General features: G+C 55.3%; 1 protein-coding gene across 2 annotated transcripts in view; it reads left to right on the forward strand.

Moving 5' to 3' along the window:
- The first annotated feature begins 4,897 nt into the window (after window positions 1–4,897).
- Window positions 4,898–24,386, forward strand: part of UNC5B (unc-5 netrin receptor B) — an 80,499-nt gene continuing 61,010 nt past the window's right edge. For both annotated transcript variants that reach the window (XM_042908553.1, XM_042908554.1), the window contains exon 1: window positions 4,898–5,339. In XM_042908553.1, the coding sequence (XP_042764487.1) occupies window positions 5,261–5,339 (79 nt within the window). In that variant the 5' untranslated portion in view covers window positions 4,898–5,260. The remainder of the gene's footprint in view (window positions 5,340–24,386) is intronic.

Consider the following 24,386-nt stretch of genomic DNA (forward strand, 5'->3'; position numbering starts at 1 on the left):
CTGAGAAGGCAACAGCAGAGACAATGAGTAAATTGTCCAAGACAGAGCCAGGATTTAAACCCGGATCTGCCTGTCCCCAAGGCTTTTGTGACTAACTGCTTCTGTTGCTTGAACCCCAGGGAGAAGGCCCTCGCCTGGGGACAAGAGAAAAGATGTGTGTCTGGGTGGGGGTCGGGGGGAGGGGGCTGTCACAGTATTTAGCGGAGGTTAAGAACCCAAGCCTGATGGTCACATAGTGTTATGCATCTGTTCATACGAAATTCCCAGAATAGGTAAGTGCACAGAAACAAGAAAGTAGATTCATGGTTGCCAGGGGCTGGGAGAGGGAAGAATGTGAAAGGGACACAGCGGAGGTAACTGCTTAATGGTGTGGGATTTCTTTTTTGGAGGGACAGGATTGCTGTTGAATTAGATAATGCTGATGGCCGTACAGCATCATGAATATACTAGGAAACACGGAATCGTATTTATTTATTTATTTATTTATTTATTTATTTATTTATCTATTAAGCTCAATGCCCAACATGGAGCTTGAACTCATGACCCCAAGATCAGCCAGGTGCCCCTGAATTGTACACTCTTAAATGATAAGCTTCATGTGATGCAAAATTGAAAAAGAAGAGTATAAGCTTGAGATCCATTCCGTCTGGATTTGAATCTCCACTGGCCCATTTGCCATCTGTATGTGACCCTGGGCCAGTTGCCTCTCTGTGCCTCAGTTCCTTTATCTGGCAAATAAATAGGGGTAACAGTGCCTGTCTCATAAGGTTGTTGTCAGCATACAGGACTCAGGATAGTACCTGGCACATAGAAAGCAATGAACATTAGCTATAATAATATTACAAAGAGACGGTAGAGCTTCAAAGGCCTCAACGTTAGGTGCCTCCCCAGCAGGGTCCAGGTGTTTGGGGTCCATAATGGACTGGATGGGCCAGGGGGGGATTACGAATTCATCCTTAAACCTCCCGCCCCACCCCAAACCCCACTCCCCAACCCCCCTGCCCCCTCCTCCCCCCCTCACGCAACAAGATCCTCAAAACCGAGCAGTCTGAGAGTTCCCTTCCCCAGACCACCCAGGGGCCCAAGAACCACTCCTGGGCGGCTCCCGGGCGGAAGCAAGGCTCTCTTCCTGACCCTTGGCCTTCTCTCCCTTCTCTCCCTTCCTTACCCGCGGCCTTAGAACGGAGGTTGCAGCGGCAGGCCGCGGAAAATGAGCTGCAGCGCGCCGCCTAGTGGCAGCTGCGAGCACACGGGTCCTGGTCACAGAAGGAGGGGCCAACCCGGAGCCGCCAGCCCCGCCGGCCGAGACAACCCCGACAGCGGCTCTTAAATCAGCATTGTTACTAAATAAATAGCTTGTGTTCAGCCAGATAAGGGGCTTTGTGTGTATTCTTTTTAATTCTAGGAGATAGTGTTTCCATTTTACAATCGAGGAAAACTGATGCTAGGAAAGGCTCAGCAGACAGCCCCCCCCTTCTCCCAGCAGGTAAGAGCTGTCCCTGGACCATCAAACGTCAATCAGCTCAACTCCAGATGCCACAACTCTGGCTCCCACAGGCTCTTCTGGTTCGGGAGAAATGAGGGTAGCCCGTGGAAGCATCTGCAGCCCCCAATGAGGGTCAGAGCTGGTTCTGGAACTGATTTCAAAGCAGCTGTGTTGCAGAAAGGTGCCCCCCCCCCCCACCTTCCTCCAACCCTAGGTCCCAGGCCCCCAGGAATTGGAGGGGGAGGTGCAAGGTTCTTTCTAGGGCCCAATTTGACAAGTCTGGGGACCCTTTGCTCAGTAGCCCCTCTTTTTCCAGCCTCATTGATGTTTCCACTCAACCGATATTGATTGTAGGCCTACCATGTGCAGAATGCTGTCTTACAAGTGAGATACATGATAGTGAACTGGAAAGGAGGGGCCCTGCCTCTAAGCAGCTCATCACCTCCTCCTCCTCCTTAACTCACAGCAGAAACACCTTTACTGCGAGTGTGATGGCTCTGGGTTTGGGAACACCTTGGTAATTCTTAATCCAGTTACACTAATGAGTCATCCCAGGGCCTGGGCCTTGCCCATTCTTCACCAATCCCAGGGAAAGGTGTGGGCTCAGGGCCTCTGAAGGCCTTTCCCTGACCCCAGCTGAGGGCCCGCACTCACACTGTTACGGCATGGCAGGGGGGTAGGGAATTTCAGAGGGATCCCCAGTGTGGTAAGTTCCCCACCCTGATGCTGGAGTCCTGGAGGGAAAACTGGGCCCAGGACCCCCACCTCCCTCCATGGGCATATTTTAAGAGTTGACAGAGTTTTTAGGCTGGGGAGGAAAGTGGGACAGCCGGGAGGAGAGGGGTAAATAAATGACCACACTTATTTTGCTTGCCCTCCCATCCCCCCCTTCCCTGCCGCCAGGAATTAAACAAAGTCATGAAGCCAGGCTAGAAGGGCCTACCTGGTGCAGCTACTGCCTGAACAGCAAAGTCCAGAGGACTGAAAGTTTTTGGAAAAATCTCCAATTCCCATTGGCTTTCTGATTAAGAAAGAGAGAGAGAGAGAGAGAGAGAGCATGTGTGTGCACATCAACCCTGTGCTCCCCGCCTGCCATGTTTCTGCTGTCCTTGACCATGTGTCTGCACCCAGACGGTGATGGCCAGTTGTGGGTCCCGGTACCTGTGTTCCCATATGGGCTTCCTCGTGGTAGTCAGGCATCTAAGTATCTACTGCTTTCGTGTCATCTTAGGAGTATGTTTGTCCTTTTGGGGGTGTAGGTCTGTGTATATGTCTGTGTCTGTGACAAGGGGTGTGCGTGTGCCTTTTTTGGTCCCGTGTCTTAGGTATGTGGTTGTCTCTGCAGCTGGGTGCCCATTTGTAGGTGTTTCTGGGAGGGTCAGTTTGCATTTGCAGCTGTGGGTCTTTGCTGTGTGTTTACCTGTGTGTGCTTTTGTAGGTGTGTATCAGTGAGGTATGCCTGTAACTGTGTCCAGAGGTATGTGTACGTATGTGTGCTTATAGTTATATGGACGGGTGGAGCTGGCTTGGTGTGATCAGCTGTTGACTCTCTCATCCACTACCCTTGCCTGGGCTGCCCTGGGCCAAGCTAAAAATAACCCGCCTACCTTTGCCCACAGGGACCTTTCTCAGTTGGCTGAAGTTCTTCCCAGGGAGTCCGGCACTACCCGCATCCACCCTCCTGATCCTGAGTACCCAGCCACAGGGGGCGGAAGGGGCAGACTGACCATAGGAACCCTGCCCCAGAGGCTCCGGACCCCAACCTGTGGGGCAGGGTGTGTGGAGGAGGGTATGGGCAATACTTGTTGTTCCTCTGTCCCCACCAGGTCCCCTCTGGTCCCCAAATCCTTTCTTCTTCAGCCTAGAAAGTATCCCTGGGCATACTGGGCTCTATTTCAGTCCATCCCCTACAGGCTTCTCGGCTCAGCTGGACCAATCTCAGGCTTCCTTCACCCCTTCCTGAAGCTGCCCACGGCACCTGTATTTGAGGAGCTATCCTAGATCCCAGGTCCAGAAAAATCCCAAGTAGAGAACAGATCAGAGCTAGGGAGAAGAGGCATTCCTGCTGGCTGGCAATATCCTTCTCTGCCAGGCCAGCCCCTGAGAGGTGGGGTGGGGGGTAGGGGGGTGGAGGCTCCCCAGCTCAGAGTTTCTTTCTAATCCCATCTTTCCTGCCCCCTTCATTCACTCATTCTCTCCAAGCTGTGTGATCTTGAGCAAATGACTTTACATCTCTGTGCCTCTATTCCTTCATCTATAAAATGGGGATAGAGTTGTTGTGAGGACTGAGGTAATGCGTATCAAGTGCTTAACCCCATTCCTGGGGCACAAGTCTTTGCCAGTATTAGCTGGTCCACCCCTTCTGACGTCTCCGTGTTTCAATCTTAAAACACCACCATCCCTCAAACTCCACCTAAATGGCCTTTGGCCTACCCTTGGGAGGCCAGGACTTACCCCCCCCAGGAATCAGCCCGGCAGGGAGGGGAGATCTTGGAAAGAGAGATTACTGACATTTAATGCAGTTTCCATACATAATTTTTTTCATTCAATCCTATGCCCCCTTATGAAATAATTATAATTTTTTCTCTATTTTAGATGATGATGAAGGGAGCATCAGAATGGTTAAGTAACTTGCTCAGTTCAAGGTCACACAGAAGGTAAGGAACAGAGCCCAAGTTTCTCTGAGCCAAAAATGTTTGTACCCGTGCCCTCTACCCCACTGTTCCTTGGAGGACAAGTTTTTAACGCCCTAGTCCCCGAAAGTGCTACGAGAGGTTTAGAGGGGTCTGGTAAACAGTTCTGCCTGAGGTTATTCAGACAAGTAGACCCATCCAGGATGATCTACATCCCAAGTTCATACCCAAGTTCACATGGCTGTAAGCCCCAGCTTGATCACGACTTCGGCGTTCAAGATTTTCTCATTTAGAGAGTCGGTTTTGGAAACATCCCAACATGTAGAAGGCATGGGACGTAATACAGACGAAGGGAGCCAAAAGTGAGACTCCTCAGTTTGATCAGATGAGAAAGCTGACACAGCCAAGCCAAAGGAGAGCTTAGATACACTTCCTTAGTTTTTGGAAAAGAAAATTGGCCAGACTCCACTTCCAGCTGATTTCCAGCGGCCGGGTTTTCCAAGTCGCCAGGCCCACCGGCTCGCGAGGACCCCCCTGAAAGGCCCCCAGCTCAGCAGAGGCCGCGCCCGGGTGGCCCTCGGTTCCCCCCCTCCGGGGCCCCCTGCCGGCCCCGCCCCTGCCCGCCCAGGCCCCGCCCCGGCCGCGCGCCGTCCCCCTCCGCTCGCGGACTCACTAGGGCGAGCGAGCGGCGGCGCTCGGCATTGTGGCAGGCGGCAGAGGCCGGCGAGGGCGCCGGAGCCGCGGGTAGCGGCGGGGCGCAGAGAGGCGCGCGCGGGGGTTCGGACGGCGCGGCGCGGGCTGCTGCGAGTGTCGCTGAGTGCACTCACCTTCTGTCTCGCAACTTCGAAGCCAGGGCGTGGGAGCGCGGGGAGCGCTCGGAGCCCCAGAGCCTGAGGAGCGCAGAGAGGGGCGCGCCGGAGCCTGGCGGGAGAGCGGGCGCCGGGCACCCACTGCGCTCCGAGCGCCCGGCAGCCCTCTGCGCAGCGTGGCTGCCGCTGCCCCCACGGAGGGCACGGGCTGGCGCGGCCGGGCGCCGGGGAGGACGGCGAGGAGGAGGCGGCGGCGGCGGAGACGGCGGCGGCGAGGCTGGGGCCAGGGAGAGAGCCCCGGGGGAGAGGCGCCCGAGCCTGGCCGCGGGAGCATGTGGGCCCGGAGCGGAGCGCGGGGCGCGCTGCTGCTGGCGCTGCTGCTCTGCTGGGACCCGAGGCTGAGCCAAGCAGGTAGGGAGCGATCGGGCGTGGGGGCGGACGTATAGGGGACATTTGCGCCCCAGTCTCCCGAAGTTGAAGTGGTCCATCACCGCGTCGGTGTGCACAGGGAAAGCGCCACGGCACCCAAGTTAGAAGGTAGATTTCTCCGCCCACCAAAGTGGGCGATGGCGCAGCCACCCCTCGGGCGGCGCAGGCCAGGTGGTTCAGAGTAAGCTTCCTGCCCCCGCCTAGAAGGGATCACTTCTTTTCCTTGGAACGGGTGCCCGAGTCGAGGTCTGCTCCTTCCGGAGGACTGGCCTCCAGGGGACCCCAGGTTCCCCGCGCACGGAGACCCGGGCGGGGGGGGGGGGGGGTGGAGACTCGCCGCGTCGGTCAGGTGTGCTTTTATGTGCTGTTCGCCGGAAACTTCCTAGTCGGGGTCCGGGCTCGTCCAGGCTCCTACGCGCTGCACCCTCCGGAATCAGCAAACGGGAGGGTGGGATAGAGAGACCTGCGGAGCACTGGAAGTGCGGGTCTGCTCGGCCTGCCGGAGGAGGCAGGCTTGAAAGGCTTTGGCTATCGAAGGGGGAAGGGCCGAATACTGCTCGCACAGCTTTCCCTGCGACCGCAGGATCCGCTGGTGTGGAGGGATATTTTCTGGGGTTTGGTATGTATGTGTGTTGGGGTGGAGGGGAGTACATAGTGATCCTGCCAAGTTTCCGTCTAAATGGGTCACTGACATTCTCCCGGTCCGGGGAGCGGACGAGGTGCGCGTATCTACATTGGGCCTGTAGGATGCCTTAAGGGGGTTGGTGGGCTCCTGAAATAAAGTGCCTACCGCCACCGCCTCCAGCACCTCGCCGTGGTCGTGTACACGTCTCCCTCGTCTGTGGCTGGGCCCCGCGTCGCTGTCTGGGCTGTGTCTTCCCGGCGAGCCGGTGGACGCAGAGGAGCCAACCTTTCTTTGGTGCCGGAGCCCAAGTAGGTGAGCTGGCAGCGGCGGCCGGACACCTCCGCTCCCTGGGCGGGGCGGGGCGAGGCGAGGCGAGGCGAGGCGAGGCGAGGCGGGGTGGAGTGGGATGGGTAGGGGGCGTCCCGCGCGGAGCCCTCTGAGTTGGGGCTGAGAATGGGGCTGGAAACCTGGCGCAGAAAGTAGACGAGGTGACGCAGCCCTCCCCCTCCACCTCCGCCGTGCTGTTGGCATCCGCCCCCACGTACACCCCAATAGCCAAAGATTCCTCACTCTGGAATTAATGATTCCCACGGCCTTGGAGCGAGGGCTTGGTTTTAGCACATCCTCCACTTTTTTTTTTTTCCCCCAGCCCTGTGTTGTAAAGTTACGACACAATCATTTGATCCAGGTTAATTACGATTTGGGCAGACTCTGGTATTTAAAGCAGTGTTTTGAAGTTGGAAGGTACTGGTGGGGGAGGGGGCAGGCTGCTGAATGACCAACCTTGTTTTAAAGAGCGCAGTTTAATGCGGGAGGTGCTGGGCTGGGGTGTTGGTTTCTGGTTTGAGGGTGTTTGAGGGGAGGTGATTGAAGGGTAGGGTGAAGTCTTTGTGAACTTGGGCAGGATTGGCGCTTGGGAAACTGTTTTAGAACCAGCCGGGCAATGGGATGGGGAATAAATACTGAGGTTACTGAGGGTGGGGGGAGGGTCTCCGCTGGGCAGGAAAAAGACAAGACTGGTTGGCCGAGAGTTCTCCGGAGCCAGGTTCCGCTGGGGAGGCTGGGGGTGGCCTGCCTTTCCTGCTTAACAAAGCATCCAGCCCCCACCTTTCCCAGAGGAAACCCCAGGCCCAGGGCTTTGATGGATTTGGGCACAAACGGAGCCCAGCCAGAAATGGCCTCTAATACCAGGCTTTGATTTCTCACTCGTGAGCAGAACGGGTGTTGGAATGGTGCTCATTACTTAGCACGGCAGGGGCTGCCTGCCCACCAGCCTAGAGAGGGGCCAACTGGTGGGGTTGGCCTGCAGCCTTCCCTCGGCCCAGAGTGTAAAGCCCTTAGAAATCTGCCTTCAGGAGGGAGAACCGGCGCCTTCCTCCTACACAGCTCATCTCTCTGATGCCACAGGCACAGAACTTCTTTCAGAATGTTCTTTGGGTCTGCCCAGTGGATCCTTCATGAGTCCCATTTCACTGATGGGGAAAACCAAGGCCAGCGTGTTGGCTTTCCTCAAATCTTGCCTTCCCTTGACCACAGATTGCAGACGTGCGCACAGGGCTGCTCCTCTCCAATAGTCAGGCTGGTTCAGGTCACATTGGATTCCTCCTCGGAGCCCTCCTCGGGGCCCCATCCACCTCTGCCTCGAGGTTTATATCAAGCTGAGGGAGATAAGGCTGTCTCCATAGAAGAGGGAGGGTCTTTCTGGGAGATGTGCAAGCTCCCCTCAGGTAGCAGGCGCCGCTCTTTCCTCGCACTGCCCCCCTCCCCAGTAAATATGGAGATGAGCTCCCTTTACAGCACTGAGGATTTTTAAGCCATAAAGTTTGATGGTGGAGAAATCAAACCCAGAACCATAAAACCCCAGGCCCTTAGAAGAGGATGTCAGCAAGTGACTGGCCAGCAGAGGCCACTTCAAAAGCCTGGGTTAGCCCTGAGGATCTCCTGTCACCCCACCCACCTGTTAGCCTTTTCTGGAGCTTTTAATGAGTCTTGCCATGGCCTCTGGCTGGGATGGTTGAGAAGGGACCACGGTGTCATGATAACATTTCCTTTTAAGATGCAATTAAAAATCTGAGTTTTCCGAGTGTGTCTGCTCTGTGTGCATGTGTGTGTGTGTGGGGGGGGGGGGGGAGTGGTAGTGTAGTGTGGTGTGGTGGCCCATCCGTGTCTCTCTCTACACAATAGCAAACACCCATCTCAAAAAAATGGAAAATCTAGAGGGTCTTAATGAGATTTCTCATATAGTGAAAGTATCACCGCAGGGGAGGAATTTCGGAGGTAATTTCTCTCCTCCCCCCTCCCCCCCCCCCCACCCCTCCGGAATTCCGGAGGACAAAACAATTCCTCTCTTTTCCAACCCCCTTATTTATGCTGAAGCTTTGGAACAGGCCCAGACGTGCCCCGGGGTTACTCGGGGACTCAGGGATAGATCTGGAATCTGAACTCAGGCCTCAAACCTCAGGCTAGTTGTGGCTCCTTCATTCCGCGAGCCTGCAGACTGGCCAGCATGGATCTGGGACCGAGATGCCAAATTGAGGCCCCACAGAAGGCCAGCGGCTAAAGATAAGGTTTGTTGGGTAGTTAGGTCAGATGGGACTTGTAGCAGGATGGGGGAGTGGGTGAAGAGATAGAGTCAGGAACTCAGACCCCAGACGGGTGGAACAGGGCTGGGCCAGACATCAGAAGTAAGGTCCTGAGACTAGCCAAGTGCCCAAAGGTTGCTCCACTCCTGGTGCCTAATCTGCCCTGGGTGAGACGAATCACAGGCCAAGCCTCCTTGGGCTCTGAGACTACCTGGCTCTACATTTTAAAGCTTTGCCTTCATATAAGTGGGGCAGAATATATTTTTACTTTCTATTTTCAAGCTTTGGGGGGCCCCATCTCCTCCCCACCCTGTGGCTGTTGGCTGTCGGGCCTAAGATGAGATCTGCTTCCCATCTCTCCTTCCCTCCTCATCAGTGTCTTCTAAGGAGGGTGTGGGCTGCCTAGGAATTTGGGGATGAGGCTAGAGGAAAAACCCCTTCTGTTCCCAAGTGCTTAGAGTAACTTTAGGGATTCTGAATGGCCCGACCTGGAGCGCCCCCCTCCTCCCCTGCCGGCGGCTAAGCGCGTTCTTTAGACTCTCAGCTCTGGAGTTGGGCTGGATTCACCCTGTAGGAAAGGGAGAGAGGCAGGGGCCAGGGTTGGGACTGGGGCTGGGGAGTGGAGTCATCTCAACCAGGTGCCTCGGCTGGGGTGGCCTCCGGGGGAGAAAGGAGGAAGCGGGCATCCCAGGCCACAGGCGGCGCCTCTCCCGGCCCCCTCTTCACCAGTTTTCCTAAACAGCTTCCACAAATGGAGTCATTAAAGCTGTGAAGGCAGAATGAAACCAAACAAGTGCCTTCTGTGCTTTTTCTGTTTCGTTTCTTTCTTTATTTTTTTTTTTTTAAAGGGAAATTTAAAATACCGTAATGAAGATAATACGAGGAAGGGCACTTTCGGGCAGGTGGGGGGAATTCATGCACTGCCCCCTTCGATTTGCTTCCGGAATTGCGGCTGGGGCGCCCCCCACCCCCCGTGGGCCTGCGCTCGGCGGGGGAGCCCCGGCCGCCTGGGGAATGCCTCCCGACCCTCACTTTGCCGAGCCACTTTGCGGAGCCGGGCCCCGGGCGGGCGAGTCAGATTCGCACTCGGCCCCGCTCAGTCGCGGCCAATGCGCCCCCACGGGGTGGGCAAACCGCGGGTCCCACGGCACTCCTTTCTCTCCGAGTCTGGGCTTTTCTCTCGCTAATGGCAGCGAAAACACATGCTGAAGTGCAGGCATAAATCAACCACCTCCCTGCTCCCATACCCCTTTTGTTCCCTCTTGCTTCTTTCCGAAAGCGCCGAGGTGCTGGAAGCCCCCGAATCGACCCTTGGCGGACAGCACGGCTTGAGCCTGATCCTGACCGTGATTAGCCCTCTCCGCGGGGGTGGACTCCGTGGCGCCCGGCCGGCCTGGCGCTTACCTGGGGGCCCTGCACCTGGGCGTCCCCGCTCCCTCTTCTCTCCCGCACCCCACCGAGCTCCTCCCGCTCCTCCTTGGCAACACCCCCCCCAACCAGCCTTCCCTTCTTCTCTCCCGTCCCCTGAGTTGTAGCCGTCCACACTGCACCGCCTCTCGACCTCCCAACAGCGCGAGTGCGCCCAGCCACCCTCCTCACCTCCCTGAACGGGCTGCCCCCAGTGCCTCACAACTTTTCCTGAGCCCTGTGGCTCGGTTCTCGGAGCAGGCAAGCTGTGGGTGTGAAAATGTGTATTAGGGACGTGGGCCGAGGTGGGAGTGTGCGGTGGGAGGTGAGGATGGGTGTGGGGTGTTAGGCTGTGGAGGTGAAGGTGCAGGAGGAGGGGATGTGTAGGGGAGAGGTATGCCTTTTGTATATGGGGGTGTGATGTACGTGGCTATGTGTGTTTGGGTGTGTGCAATGTGCATATGGGCACAGCTGTGGTGTGTTTGTGTATAAATAGGTATGTGTAGTGTGGGGACAGTGAGTCACCACCAGGCATGGGAAGCTCCATCCATTGTATGCTGTTGGGGATGTCTCTTCCTGGTGGGACCCAGGCCATTTGCCCTTCAGCACTAAGGAAGCCTGATGTTGCCCTGTGCTGGGGGTTGTGAGCAGGATTTGGTTCAAGTGCCAGGTTCCGGAGTTGGAAGGGCAGAGGCCAGCATCCCCCATTGAGGACAGATAGAACAGGCCTGATTGAGGGTAGGTCCTGCTGCCCCAGAAGGAGGAAGGTCAGCCATAGATAGGTCCTAAAGCCAGTCCAGGAGCTTGACTGACAGCCCCCAGGACAAGCGTCTGAGTCCTTGGGTCGCCTACAGTTGACTTCCAGCTTACCAAGAACAGTGGCGGCACCTAGGGTTTGGAGATCTGCTCTCTGACCTGGGTCAGGCTCATGCTGCAGCCCTCTAGGGGCAGTGGGGTCTCCTCTGGAATTTGCTAGAGAAGAGGCAGACAGAGCTGGAGCGAGTGGCACCCCTGATGGAAAGCAACATAAGCAGGCGTGGCTCGGGCCGGGACTCTCAGTGGAGGTGATTGAAGGAGGACACATGTGCACCCAGACACACACAGGAGTCCTACTCCACTGTCTTACCACCTCCTTGGTCACCAAGGGTTCCCCCTGCCTTCGCGCTTTGGCCTATACTGACTGCCACCCTTAGCTCTCGGATAAGAGATGAGCCAATGTGGAGCAGGGAGACCTATAGGAAAGTCACAGCCCCACTGCTGGTGCATATGGCTTTAGTGTTATCAACCCTCTTAGAGGTGGCACCTCACTTGGTCCTTGTAAGAACCCCACCGGACAGGAGGACGCTCACTAGGAAACTGACCTGGGACCAGATCAGAGCCAGAGCCGCCCTGGCCCCAGCCCTCAAGGTGGTGACTATGCTGGATGCTGGTGTCCACTTCAGAACTGTGAAATGCCATTCAGGGAGCCTCAGATGCCAAATGGGGGCAGTGACCGTATAGGTAGGGAGAGCACAGCAAAGTGTCAACTTTGTAAGCCTTGGGGCTTCCTGGAGGAGGTGATGGGAGCCAGACGTTGACTCTCTCTTTTTCAGGTCTTTCTAACAGCATGTCCTGAAAAGATGGGGTGGGGGCTAAGCCAGCTAGCTGGGGCACCTGGGCAGGGGTGGCCGGCCCCAGGCCTCTCCTACTCTCAGAGAATTGGCTGTATCGGCATCTGCTCGGCCACCGTCTTGGGCAAGCCCAGTCCTTGGTGAGGAACCCCCTGGCCATATTTCCACTCCTGGGCCTCTCAGCCTCATCCGAAGGGGTGCACCTTGGGGACCTGACCCTCAGCTACCTCTGACTGCAGGCTGAGACCTGGGGTGGAGGCTTGAGAAGAAAAGATATCTCATTTTTTGATTCGTTCCCTGTGGCTCTTAAAGATGGAGTGAGCTCAGAAAAATACTTCTTAAGCACTAGAAGGCATGGTGTCGGGGGTGGGAGCATGGGGTGGTATGCTTCTGTGCCTTCTGCTGTGCCCCCAGGGCGGACAAGAAGGGAAGGACAGAACCCTGTGCCCAGGAACTTCTATGAGCCGGCCAGAGGGGAAGGTTCACTTGTCATTACCGCGGGCCTCAGTTTCCTCATCTGTAAAATGGGGGCAATAATACGATCCTCATGGAGCTGTTTCAAGGATCCTGCGCCCTGGTTATGATAAAGTACTTCGCACAGTGCATGGCACACAGTGGTTACTCGGGTGCATCCTCCTCAGGAGACAGCCCTGTGACGCCAGAGACGGCTTCCTCTAGAGGCATGGGGGGAGGAGAAAGGATGGAGGCTTATGGCCTGGAGGCCCAGCAACTCCCGGCCTGGGAATTAGGAGGTTCTGGTGTTTGCTGTTCCGCCGCTGTGGGACAAGTGCCTTTTCCCCTCTGGGTCCTGGTTGGTCTCCCCTTCTGTAAGTTTAAGGTTGGGGAAGGTGGAAGGATGACCTTAAGGGCCTCAGGTTTTGTTTTGTTTTGTTTTGTTTTGTTTTGTTTTGTTTTGTTTTTGTTTTTTTTTTTTTTTGCTTGGTTCCAGCTGAAGAGGCCCCAGCAGCCAGCAAGAGACAGAGGTAGCTGAGGCCCAGAACCACTTGTGTTTACAGAGGCCCCTCTAGAACATCAATATATCGACTGGAATGCCCTTGTGAGCATTATGTGGCCCTGGGTCTCTCTCTGAAGCCATAAATTACCCTTCAGGACCTCAGGCCCTTTTTCCTGTTCCATAAGCATCTCCTGTCTCAGAGGCAGAGAGCCCCAGATGCCAAGCAGGGCCCAGGGGACAGAGAAGGACCCTGTGGCAGACAGCCTGAGCATTTGAGAGAAGAGGCCCTTGTTCTCCCCGACCCTGCCAGGCTCAGGGGGGCCCCGTGGAGGATGTGGGAGGAACACACTCTCAGACCTAGCCAGACCATTCATTGTTTCATTTCTCAGGGATGGAGGGTGACTGATCTCAGGGTGGGGAACAAGGGATCTGTCTCTACCTCCCCCCTGGAATATTGGCCCAGCCCTAAAACTTGGTGCACCCTCACATTCGTTCAGAGTGAGCGGGCACTGGGCTCTGCAGTGAAAGTTGGGCAAAGCCTGGGCCTGACCCTTGATTTTGGTTTGTGTCCCTTCTTGAGGCACGAGCCGTGCATCAGGTGTGCACTGCCGGGTGCAAGAGTGAGTGAGATGGCGGAGAGGAGCTCACTCAAAGATGAGCCAGGCCACGTGTGGCCTGGGAGGGATCCAGTGCCACGCTCAGGGGGCAGGCTGTGCAGTCAGACCGCTTGGGTTCAAATCCTGGCTGGGGCACCCTCCAGCTGTGTGCCCTAGAGCAAGTTGCCCTCCCTTCCTGAGCTTTAGTTTCTTCATTGGTAAAGCGGGACTGCTAACAATGCCAGTCCTCATCAGATTGCTGTGGGGAAGAACGAGGTCACACACACAAGAACTTTGCACGTTCTCAAGTGCTCAGTAGCCTCGCTGTCCTCCTCAGCGTCATTATTACTGATGCCACGTATCGAGTGGTACAACAGGGAGTGTTGCTCCTGTTAAGAGAAGGCTCCTGGGGGCGCCTGGGTGGCTCAGTCGGTTAAGCCGCCGACTTCGGCTCAGGTCATGATCTCGCGGTCCGTGAGTTGGAGCCCCCGCGTCGGGCTCTGGGCTGATAGCCCAGAGCCTGGAGCCTGTTTCAGATTCTGTGTCTCCCTCTCTCTGACCCTCCCCCATTCATGCTCTGTCTCTCTCTGTCTCAAAAATAAATACATGTTAAAAAAAAAAAATTAAAAAAAAAAAAAGAGAGAAGGCTCCTGTGCACCTGCGTGGCTGGTCAGGGAAGGCTTCCTGCAGGAGGAAGGGTGTCATTTGGCCTTTGAAAGATGAGCGGAGTTTGGGTAAGCAGAGAGGGCATTCCTAGGAGGGGGTATATTTGCGACCGGCTGGGGGTGGGGACATCTGGCATGTCCATCCAGGAAACAGATTCCAAATTCAGCCACTGATTAGTGTCTGATCATCTGGTACAGTAAGAATTCTGGGGCCAGGGGTCCCTTAGTGCTGTGGAAAGAGCCACGGCTTTGGAATTGAAAGCATTCATTCACTGAGTGCCTGGGCCAGGTGGCTCAGTGTCTCTGGACCTGCACATCCCCACCTGTGAGGTGGCCTGCCACCTTCACTGGGCCCTGGTGTGCTGTGAGATGGCATATGCCTCTCCCCTACCCTGATCTGGCTGACCCTGCTTTTTCTCCCTGTACATCTCTGGGCAGAAGAGCAAGCGGGCAGAGAGTGACAGCTTCTAGGTTGACCAGAGAGCATGGGAGAGGTGGCAGGATGAGAGAGGCTGCCTGCCTTTTCTGGTCCCCTAGGCCTGGTGGCATCACCAGGTCTGGGAGGAAGGCATCACCAAGGTCTGGGAGGAACATCTTCTACTGAGATCACCCAGGAGCCAGCAACCCCCTGAGGCCCCGAGTGGCGTCTAGAGGCATTACCGGAGTCAGGAGACAGCCGAAGGAAAGCAGCTCTGTAATGTGATCAGAGGCGCCCGCCTGCCCAGCCTGGGGCCAGAGCACCCATGGAAGATGCAGAACTTACCAGAAATTCAGTCAGAAATTCCAGGAAAGTCGTGCCTGGCTCCTTCCCCCATCCCACCTTGGAGCATTCTGTGACACACAGCAGGGCAGAGCGAGGCTCACAGAGTGGGCAGTGGCCCAGGACCAGGTGGCAAGGGTTCCATGGGACAGCCTGGCACCCTTCCCTTTCCTTGTCACTGAGCCAGGGCCCCGGGGACCTGGGTGGAGGCAGGATGGGGTTGAACAACCAGCTAATGAAAGAGCAGCTGTGACACTAGGTGACTAGGAGACTGGGTCTGATTTCACTCCCTTGTGTGTCCCTGGCACCCAGCACAGACCCCAGCACCTAGAAGGTGCTCGATGAACACTTGTAGAATGGATGGATGCGAACTCACGGTCAGGCCTTACTCACCCAGGTGCCGCTACGATTCAGTCCCTACCGTGTTTGGACTTGACAGTTGTCGACGTAACCAAAGAGTCAGAAGATTCTTGCTGCTTTGCCTGCAGCCTCCCCACCCCCACCCCACCCCCGCCTTTGCCTGCCTCTCTCCCTTCATCCTCTTCTGCTTCTGCTTCTGAGCACTTACTACGTACCAGTGACAAAAGTCAGAGCCCCCAGGTGTGAGAGAGTTGACTCACTAAGTCCAGTGGAGCCGCAAGGAATTAACCAAGTAGTGCAGTCAAGTGCCTTTGACCCCTTTGTGTGGAGAGAGGGGACTCTAGCAGGCATTTGCCGGGCTGGTAAACGTTGTACTTCTCTGCAGGGTGGCCTTCAGGCACAGCTGGCCCAGGCCCTCGCGCAATGTTTGCTTCCTGCTTGCATTCCCAGGCCCATCGATCATTCCCCTCCAGCTTGCCTTCTAGGGCTCAAGAGAACGCCTGTCGCATGCACCTGGGCTCTGGGGCCCGGGAGTAGGTGTGGCCGAGAGGGTGTTTCTAAAGGCCCATGGGTAGGGTCTGACCGCAGCCCTCCGCCTTCCATGGCAGCTACTGCCAGCTCCTTGGCTGGAGCTGGGTTTGGTGCAGGGGAGCAGTTTTGGCTGCTGGGCGTGGCCGAGCCAGGTCGTCCCTGGATCTGTGTTCAGCGCTAACATTCAGGGAGCCTCCCTCGGAGATTAAACACCCTGAGGCCCTTGGCTGAGGCCGCGGTAGCCCTGGCCAGTATCACGCTCCCCAGCTGGGCACCCCCTGGTCCTTGCCAGGAGCCCCTGGCCCAGGCTAATCTGGAATTCCTGCCTGGCAGCCAGACAGCCAGGGCTGCTGGGCACAGTGACCCCTGCTGTAAATCTGACCTGGCCCCGTGTTCTCCTGCTGGTGCGCAGCAGAAAGAGCCCGGAGCAAGGGTTGGGAAGCCTGGATTCTAATCCTGTCTACACAGTTAATGTGCTGTGTGGCATTGAAGTGGTCCCTTTCCCTCTCTGGGCCTTCAGTGCCCTCCTCTGTCCAAAGGATCTGCCCTAGAATTAGAAAACGGGGTTCAAGTCCTGTCTCCGTCCTTAACTGTAATTTTCTGAGCCTACATCTCCTCGCTATAAAAAAAGAAGCCCTGATTGGTTGTTGGGGAGATCGAATGAGATGGGGCACGGTCAGTACAAGTTGGTTTCCTTTTCTTTCTGCCGAGGAAGAAATCAATCTCAAGTTGCTGGTTACACCCCTTGCTTCTTTCTAATAGTCCCCTCTTGACCTGGGGCACCTTAGACATAAGGTACAGGGTGGCCCACAGCACGACTTGGTTGATCCACCTGGGGTTACAGCGAGGGGGAGAAGCCTGTGGGTCATCATGCATTTAGAAGGGCTCTGGACTAGACATCTGCAATATTCAGCTCTAAGGCCAACTCTGTGTGACAGAGAAGTCACTCACCCTCTTTGAGCCTCAGTTTACCCATCAGCAAAAGGAATAAAAGAAGCTGAATGTCAGATAGGGCCAAAGGAGAACCCGCGCCCCCCCCCCCCCCCCCCCCCCCCCCCCCCGGAGTTAGACAAACCGTTCTCCAAACCTCCGGAGCCGATCTGTGATGGAAGGAGGCGGGCAGAGCAGGGTCTGTTGCCCCAGACACCGTGTGGTTCATCCGAGAGCTGCTTGCTATGGGGCTGGAAGGGCCCACGATTTCACTTCCCTGGCTGGAACCTCCCGCTGGTAGGTAGGCCCTGGCCTTTCCCCTAACCCGGCTGGCCATGGCTGTTGAGCTAGATGACAGCGTTTGGGTCACTTCCCATCCTTCTGCGTGCTCCACACCCCAGAGCAGAGGAGGCCGGGGTGCCACGTCAGGGAAGGTTAGCGTCAGGGCTGGCTTTGATGTGTCTGAGCCAGCACACCATCTGCCATGCCCACCAGAACTTACATAATCCCTCGGCCGGCTGCCCGTTCTTAGAAAACGGGGCAGGCAGGACCAGCGGGGAGTAGAGGACTAGGGTTTTCTTCTCTGCACTGTATTCCCTGGCAGCCCTCACCTCCCCAGCCCGGTGTTCGTTCTCTGAGTTGCTCCCACACCATCCGGTGCCCGAGACATGAATGCAGGGTCAGAGCAAGACCGAGGTTGGGTGGGGACGTGGCGGGCCTCGAGGGCTGCTTGCTGCCTGGCCTCGCAGACCTCGAGGGCTTCCGGCAGGCTGTTTGCTGACGGCACCTGGCCCGCAGCTCACCAGCCCCTTGCTCGTTCCTCTGCTGAGTTCTGATGGGGTGGGGCCAGGGGGGCAGCTCACGCTTCCGGGAAGCAAGGGCAGACCCTCCTGCAGTTGCTACAGAGATGTTCCCCTTCCCACATTTTGTCGTGTAGTGAGCATTTTTAATATATCTAAGTAACAGCCACATAATGCTATCCACTTATTTCCAAGACCCAAGATCCAGTCCTGTCTTTCTCATTTGCTAGCTGTGTGATATCGGCTAGGTTTCTTCGACATTGTTGGTCTTTGTTTCCTCATCTGTGAAATGAGAATGATAAAGCCTGCTTCACATAGCTCTCTTGAGGACTGAATCAGATAATAAGGCATGCAGAGGACAGAGAAAGCATCCAATAAATGGTAGTTGTCATCCTTGGTTTCCATTTCCATTCTCTCTCTCTCTTTTTTTTTTCCTAAGAAAATGATACAGAATGACCAACTCTGGTTCATTCTAGGAATGCAAGGTTGGTTCAAAATCCATTAATATTAATAACATATGCCAAATTAATATCATATGCCATCTTTATGAATCTAAGGAAACAAAATCATATGATTAGCTCTATAAATGCTGAAAAGCGTTGGTCAGAATTCACCACCCATTCATCATATAAACACTCAAGAAACCAGCAACTTAAGGGATTCTTTTTTGCATGATAAAATATATACATACCCTAAAGCCAGTATCTTCTCTAATGGGAAAACACTAAAGGCATTTCCATTGAGATCACTAATGAAGCGCGGGCACCCATCATCTCTTCTATTCAACACTATGCTAGAAGCATTAGCCAATGTGATTAAATGAGAAATCACCTAGAGGCATAAAAATGGGTAAAGATGAAGTAAAACTATCCCTACCAGATGTTAAAACCATACTGGAGCACCTCCATGATTAAAGCTGTGGCACAAATGTGTGAAGTGTCAGGCCAGTCACACATAATAGAAAAGTCCAGAATGAGACCCAGTGCGTAGAGAAATCCAGCATACGACAAAGATCGTGTGACGGCCTGCTGGGACAAGGCCAGACTTTGAAATAACTAGTGATGGGACAACTGGGTAGTCATATGGAAAAAGGTAAACTTTGATCCACATTTCGTACCATAGAGAAAAAAAACAAAACAAAAACAAAACTCCAAATGGATTAGAGATCCAGATGTAAAGAGTGACACTATACAAAACAGAGGGTGAATTCCTCTTTAACACTGGGGTAGGAAAGGCATTCTAACTAGGATTCAGGATCTAGAGGCAACAAAATAAAAGAACGATCGCGTTTATCATATAAATATTAAAGAAAAATTTTTGACAATAAAGCACCCAAAACTAGTTGAAAGACAAAATATGTGACCAACCAGGAGCAAATATTTGTAACGTATACCTCAGACAAAAAAAACCTAATATCCCAGTACAGAAAGCACTCTAAAATATTGAGGAACAAAGGCCCAAAAACCTGATAAAAAGATAAAGGCGGGGGGTGGGGGGGGAAAAAAAGACATGAATAGATAATTCACAAGATAAGATAATAAAACAATGACCCTTAAACACATGAAAACATTAAAACTCATAGTTAGAAAAACGCAGACTAGGGGCGCCTGGGTGGCTCGGTCGGTTAAGCATCCGACTTTGGCTCAGGTCATGATCTCGCGGTCCGTGAGTTCGAGCCCCACGTCGGGCTCTGTGCTGACAGCTCAGAGCCTGGAGCCTGTTTCAGATTCTGTGTCTCCCTCTCTCTCTGCCCCTCCCCTGTTCATGCTCTCTCTCTGTCCCAAAAATAAATAAACGTTAAAAAAAAAAAAATTAAAAAAAAAAGAAAAAGAAAAATGCAGACTAAAACGCAACCCTGAGATCCCACTTCCCGCTTTGTAAGACTGGAAAACATTAAAAGTTATGACCACACCTTGTGTTGGAATCACATTGGCCCATGTTCCTGCCTGGAGCTGCTCATTGGTGCAAGCCTTCGGGTACGTAATCTGACGATATTTAACAACCGCACACGCATCCTATATTTTTTGGCCCAACCACCTTCTAGAAATCTTCCCTTCAGGGTACCTGGACGGCTCAGTCGGTTGAGCATCTGACTCTTGATTTCGGCTCAGGTCATGATCTTGCGGTTGTGAGTTCAGACTCCACATCAGGCTCTGCACTGACTGTGGATCCTGCGTGGGATTCTCTTCCCCTCCCTCCCTTCTCTCTCTCTCCCTCTCTGTCTCTCTCAAAATAAATAAACTTAAAAAAAAATAGAAATCTTCCCTTCAGGTACACCTTTATCAATACAAAAATACATACGCACGTTGTTTGTAATTGCAAAATTTTGGAAATCACCGGAGTGCCCTGGTGGAGGCCTTGAGTCAGCTACGGGACAAGCACATGCTGGGCACCGAGGCAGCTATGAAAAATGATAGCATTCTTCGGGGACTGATAGGGTGTGACTTCCCGGATGTATGGAGAAGCGAAGGAAGCTCAAGATAGTATCTGTAGGATGCTACCTTTCACGTAAGAAAGAAGTGGGTGCGAGACCAGGCCAGATCCGCACCTGCCTTCTCATTGTGTTTTCATGGCTATTCGAATACTTTCCGCTTCCTCATGCGTGCTCGTAGGTCCAAGCAGTGAGCGCCGCGTGGGGGGACAGCTTCCCGTGCTGCTCCCGGGGAAGATGGAGAGGGCAGGACCCACAGGTGCTGTCCCTGCCCTGGCTTCTTGTGGTCCTGAGCGCATCCCGTCGGCCCCCTCCCTCGGACTCGATTTCCCCTTCTGTAAAATGGGGGCTGATGAATCCCACACCGCTTGCCTCGCAGAGAGGAGGTGGGGTCATCACAGTTCATGTGTGTGCAAAGGGTTCTGCACGTTATTTATTATTTACCCCCAGGGTCCGCAGGTTGATCTTTGGGCCTCAGATAAGCCTTGGATCCTCCCTTTTCCAGTCCCTTGCCACACACACGCATGTACACACACAGGCGCACACACACACACACACACACACACACACACACACACACACCCCCTCCATTCTATGCAGAGCCGCAGAACATGCTGAGGTGGCTGCTTAGTTGGCTTTCACCTTGATTAGTGAGGGTCCCACCCGCACGCACTCCATCTGTGTGCCAGGTGTGATGTAGGCCCTCTGCGGCCCCGGCCTCCCTCCCGCTCTGGGTCTGTTCTCTTGCCCCCATCAGCCAGTTTGCACATGCTGTCTCATTTCGTCCTTTTAATGACTCTGCGAAGAAGGTCTTAGAGGACCAAACCGGGGCTCAGGGAAGTGACATGACCCACCCCAGTCTTCCAGCAATTATGTCAGAGCCTAGTCTGGGTGTTCCCCTAGTCTGGACTCCACATTCCGTGTTCCTTCCGGGAACCCACTCTGCATCCACTGCCCGGGCTGGGAGCAGGTCTTCCCCCTGTGAACGTCCCTGGATGTCCCCGTGAGAGCTGGCCGCGCAGTGATGATGTCTGAAGTGATTGCGTGGTGACCCTCGGGAGCACCGGAGCTGCTTTGCCAAAGGCAGAAGCCCCACCGGGGTGACAATGGTCTCAGTAAAGAGCTCATGTGCAGAACTGGGCTCTTCCCACCGGCCTGTCCCGGCCAGCACGCCAACCTTGTCTCTCCAGCCTGTGCCATTTTAAGGGTTGGTCCAAGAGGGTGTATGCTCACGTGGGTACATGAGGAGGAACACTGGCAGCCCCAGGGGCACCTTGTCTGCGTGCCTCGGGCCCCTGCAGGTCGGGCATAGTCTGAGGGGAAGGCGCCGAGGCAGGCCTAAGCCTCCACAGAGAGGGAGGGGGCCTCGGGCAGGCAGTGGAGGGCATAATTGCCGGAAGGTCATGCTCCGAGCCCTGAGAACTCTGCTTACCAGTCAATAAGTCGTTTATTACACCCTTGACAGCGTCCTCCTCTGCCTCCACCCTGAGCCCTGTGCAGTTTGCAGAGGGAAGGGCCTGGCCAGCTCAGGGTCTGGCCTCTCCAGGGAGAGGGGCCGCTGGAAGCCTGAAGTAACTCCCCCACCTCTCCAGCACGGCCCACTGGACCAGAGTGCTCGCCCAAGCCCCTGGCGGGCGGGCGTGGAGGGGGGGGGGTTGCGTATCTCTGCTGAAAAGAGCTGGCTGAACAAGTTCCCAGGAGCTTGAGCCTGTCCACCTCACTGCCCTGGACTTCATTTCCAAGGCTTCTCCTAGGGAACCCTAGTGCTTGTGGGGGAGGGCCAGCCTTCAGAGCTTTGCAGAAACCACAGCCCGGCAGACCTCGCGAAGGGGCCCGTGAGGGCCCGTTTCTGGCTCTCCCGCCCACCACATGCCAAGGTGGTGCCCATTAGTGCTCACAGGTGTGGAGCACTTCGAGCAAAGAGCACCTTCGGTGGAAATCTGAGCTTCTTCACAGCCCAGGAGGTCCTCAGGGTGAGTGTTTTCACTTCCCTCTTACAGGTGGGGGAACTGAGGCAGAGAGAGAGAGAGGGATGGCTTGCCCGAGTTATTGGGTGTTGCTTTGTGGCTGGCTGATTTTTCACCCTTACCAGGCCCTCTCTGCCCTTGCATGGCTGAGAAAGGTTAAGAAAAGAATCATTTGAGACTATTCTAGATTGCCTTTCCAGGACACCCTGTCGTACCTGCAGGTGTTACCTCCAGGGAACTCAGCAGGAGTTGAGAGGGGCTTTTGGGGCTTTAGGTCTGACTGGTCCGAGAGGCTAAGGGTGTTTACCTGTTCAGGGCCTGGGGAAGCTGGTGGTCCCAGAATAGGCAGCGCCCCCCACCTCCACCGGCCTCTAGCCCTCCTGGCTACACCACCTACAAAGAAGGAAATCAAGCTCGAGGAAGATTGAGCCAGTGGCCGCTTTCAGTGGTCTGTGCAGAGTGACCTGGTGAGCTAGCTTGCTTCTGGGAAGAAATGTCGCAGAGACAGCCAGCCGCCTTCTCTCTGCCCATTTTGCCCTCCCTGCCACATCAGGCCTCTGAGTCTGGGTACCTGGGCCACCTGTCCCCTCCCCGGAATATGTCACACCCTTCCCATGGATGCTCACCACGGGTGAACAGCTGGAAACAGCTTGCGAAGGGAAATTCCGGCTCCCACTAAACTCCGAATTCCATGGCCTTCTCTGGCACCATTCTGTCTGGCCTTCGATGGGCTTCCTGGTGTGGGAAGAAGCTCCCGGGTGTGTCACGGGTCTCGGCCATGGCTGGGACACACGGGTTGCTTCTGTGAAGAGCGGCAAACAGCACCTGGGGGGAGGGGAGGACAGTAGGCTTGACCGCAGCAAGCAGGCGCGCTCCACAGTGGAGTCATTGTCCCACGTCACCCTCTTGGGAGCGGAGATGCCACATTAGAGCATACCACTGCCTCTTGCTAAGCCTCGGTTTCCCCGTTTGTTAAGTGAGGGGTTTGAACCTGTGAACTCTGAGGCCCTTGAAAGCTTTCTAACCCCCCCCCCCCTTTAGCCCAGCAGCCTGTAGAATTTCCTGAGGTCCCAAGAGGGCAGTTGCGACACTGACTGGCTCTTTCCCAGCACATCCTGTCTAGCCAGGACCCTGTCAACAGAGGGGCTGATGAGAGATTTGGCCCTGTAGCTGCAGGGGTGCATGATCCCCATGTCCGTAGGCATGCCTCCACACAGAGTGCCCCCCTCAACCCACTGAACTCGGCACGGCTGGCTCCTCCCTGTCACCCTGGTCTTAGCCCCGCTGTCCCTTCCTCAGAGAGCCCTTCCCTGATCCCCTGCCCCTTTTACTTTTCTTCTAGCACCTACTACCACCTGGGATGATCAAACGAGCACGGACTCCCACGCTAGCTGTTTATTATCTGTACCCTCCAGCATGTAAAGTCCACGCAGGCAGGCCACATATGTCACCCTCACCCGGTAATATACCTGCAGGCCTGAAACAGTGCCTGGCACAGAGTGGGCCCTTGGTGAACAGGGGCTCGGTGAATGAATACGCAGGGTCGTGTGTGTGAATCTCCTAGAGTGTTTTCAAAATTCACATGTCTGGCCTTCACCCCTGGCAGTTCATACTCAGGGAGTCTGGGCATACGAATTTTGACGTTTCAGACGCACACCCCTCGTTGAGAAGAGACCTGCTCAGTGGTATGATGGGATCACCTCTGCCTGGGTCCCCCCACCCTGAGATTCTGACTTAATTGGTCTTAGGGTCTGCCCTGGGCACTGGGAATCTTAAAAGCACCCCAGGTGATCCTGTTTTGCTGCTAAGGTAGAGGGCCCAGGATCCAATCCTCTCCAAGGCCTTTCTGGTCCAAAGTTCTGTCATTCTTGGAAAGCCCTGCAAGTTTAAACCACTCTGTGTCCCGCATGGCAAACCCAAACCTCCAGTGGGGGGCACCTCCTTGCCCTACCCTCCTGCACAGATAAAGAAAGCGATGCCCTGTTTGACCCTCACAGGCAGGCAGGCAGGGGTGTGCCCAGGGCCCCGTGGCCCTCCTCCTCCAGCGACTCCCCAGGAGCACTGGTGGCTCTGTGCACAGCCCAGCACCTCCTTTTCCTGGCAAGAGGGCTGAGCTGTGTTGGAACCTGTCTCTTCCCCTCCCTTGGTAGCACACAGCTTTAAATAAGATCTTCATTTACCAGAAGTTCACACCACAGCTTATGTGTTATATGAGAAGCAGCAATCTTGTGCTCGTGGGGAAGTGCACTGAGACGTAGTGGGGGGGGGGGGGGCGGGGAAGAGGGGGGCGCTGGAGGAGAAGCGGCTGCAGGGGGCGTGCGGGAGGAAGGAGAGACCCGTGGAATCCGAGCTGGCGTCCTGCCCCGGCCCTGGTAGTGCCATGCTCCTCTGGGCTCAGCGCGTGGCGGGTGGGGGAGGTGCCCCCGCTCTGCCGGCTGACCTCATGGCTGCTGGAAGGCTCCGAGCTGGGTGGGAGTGTGAGGTCACCAGCAGCTCTGCCAGCGGGGGGAGGGGGGGGGCTCCACTGTGCTGCTCCGGGTCATTTACATGTTGTCAGTTGCTGTTGCTGTTGACCTGTTAGTTGCCTCCTGCCCCGCCTTGGAGGCTGTGATAAGGGAGGGATTCGGTGGCCATGGACAGATGCAGCTCCTCCCCCATGGTGTCCTGCCTCTGTTCTTTCTTTTTTGATGGCATCACCATCAATAAACCAGTTCCAGTTGTCGAGGACTCTACAGGTTCCAAGGTGTCATCCTGCACTTCCCCCAGCTGCTCTGTGAGGTGGGTGTGATTACGTCGGTTGTGCCGAGGAA

The sequence above is a fragment of the Panthera leo genome, chromosome D2, assembly GCF_018350215.1.
Source record: "Panthera leo isolate Ple1 chromosome D2, P.leo_Ple1_pat1.1, whole genome shotgun sequence".
NCBI lineage: Eukaryota > Metazoa > Chordata > Mammalia > Carnivora > Felidae > Panthera > Panthera leo.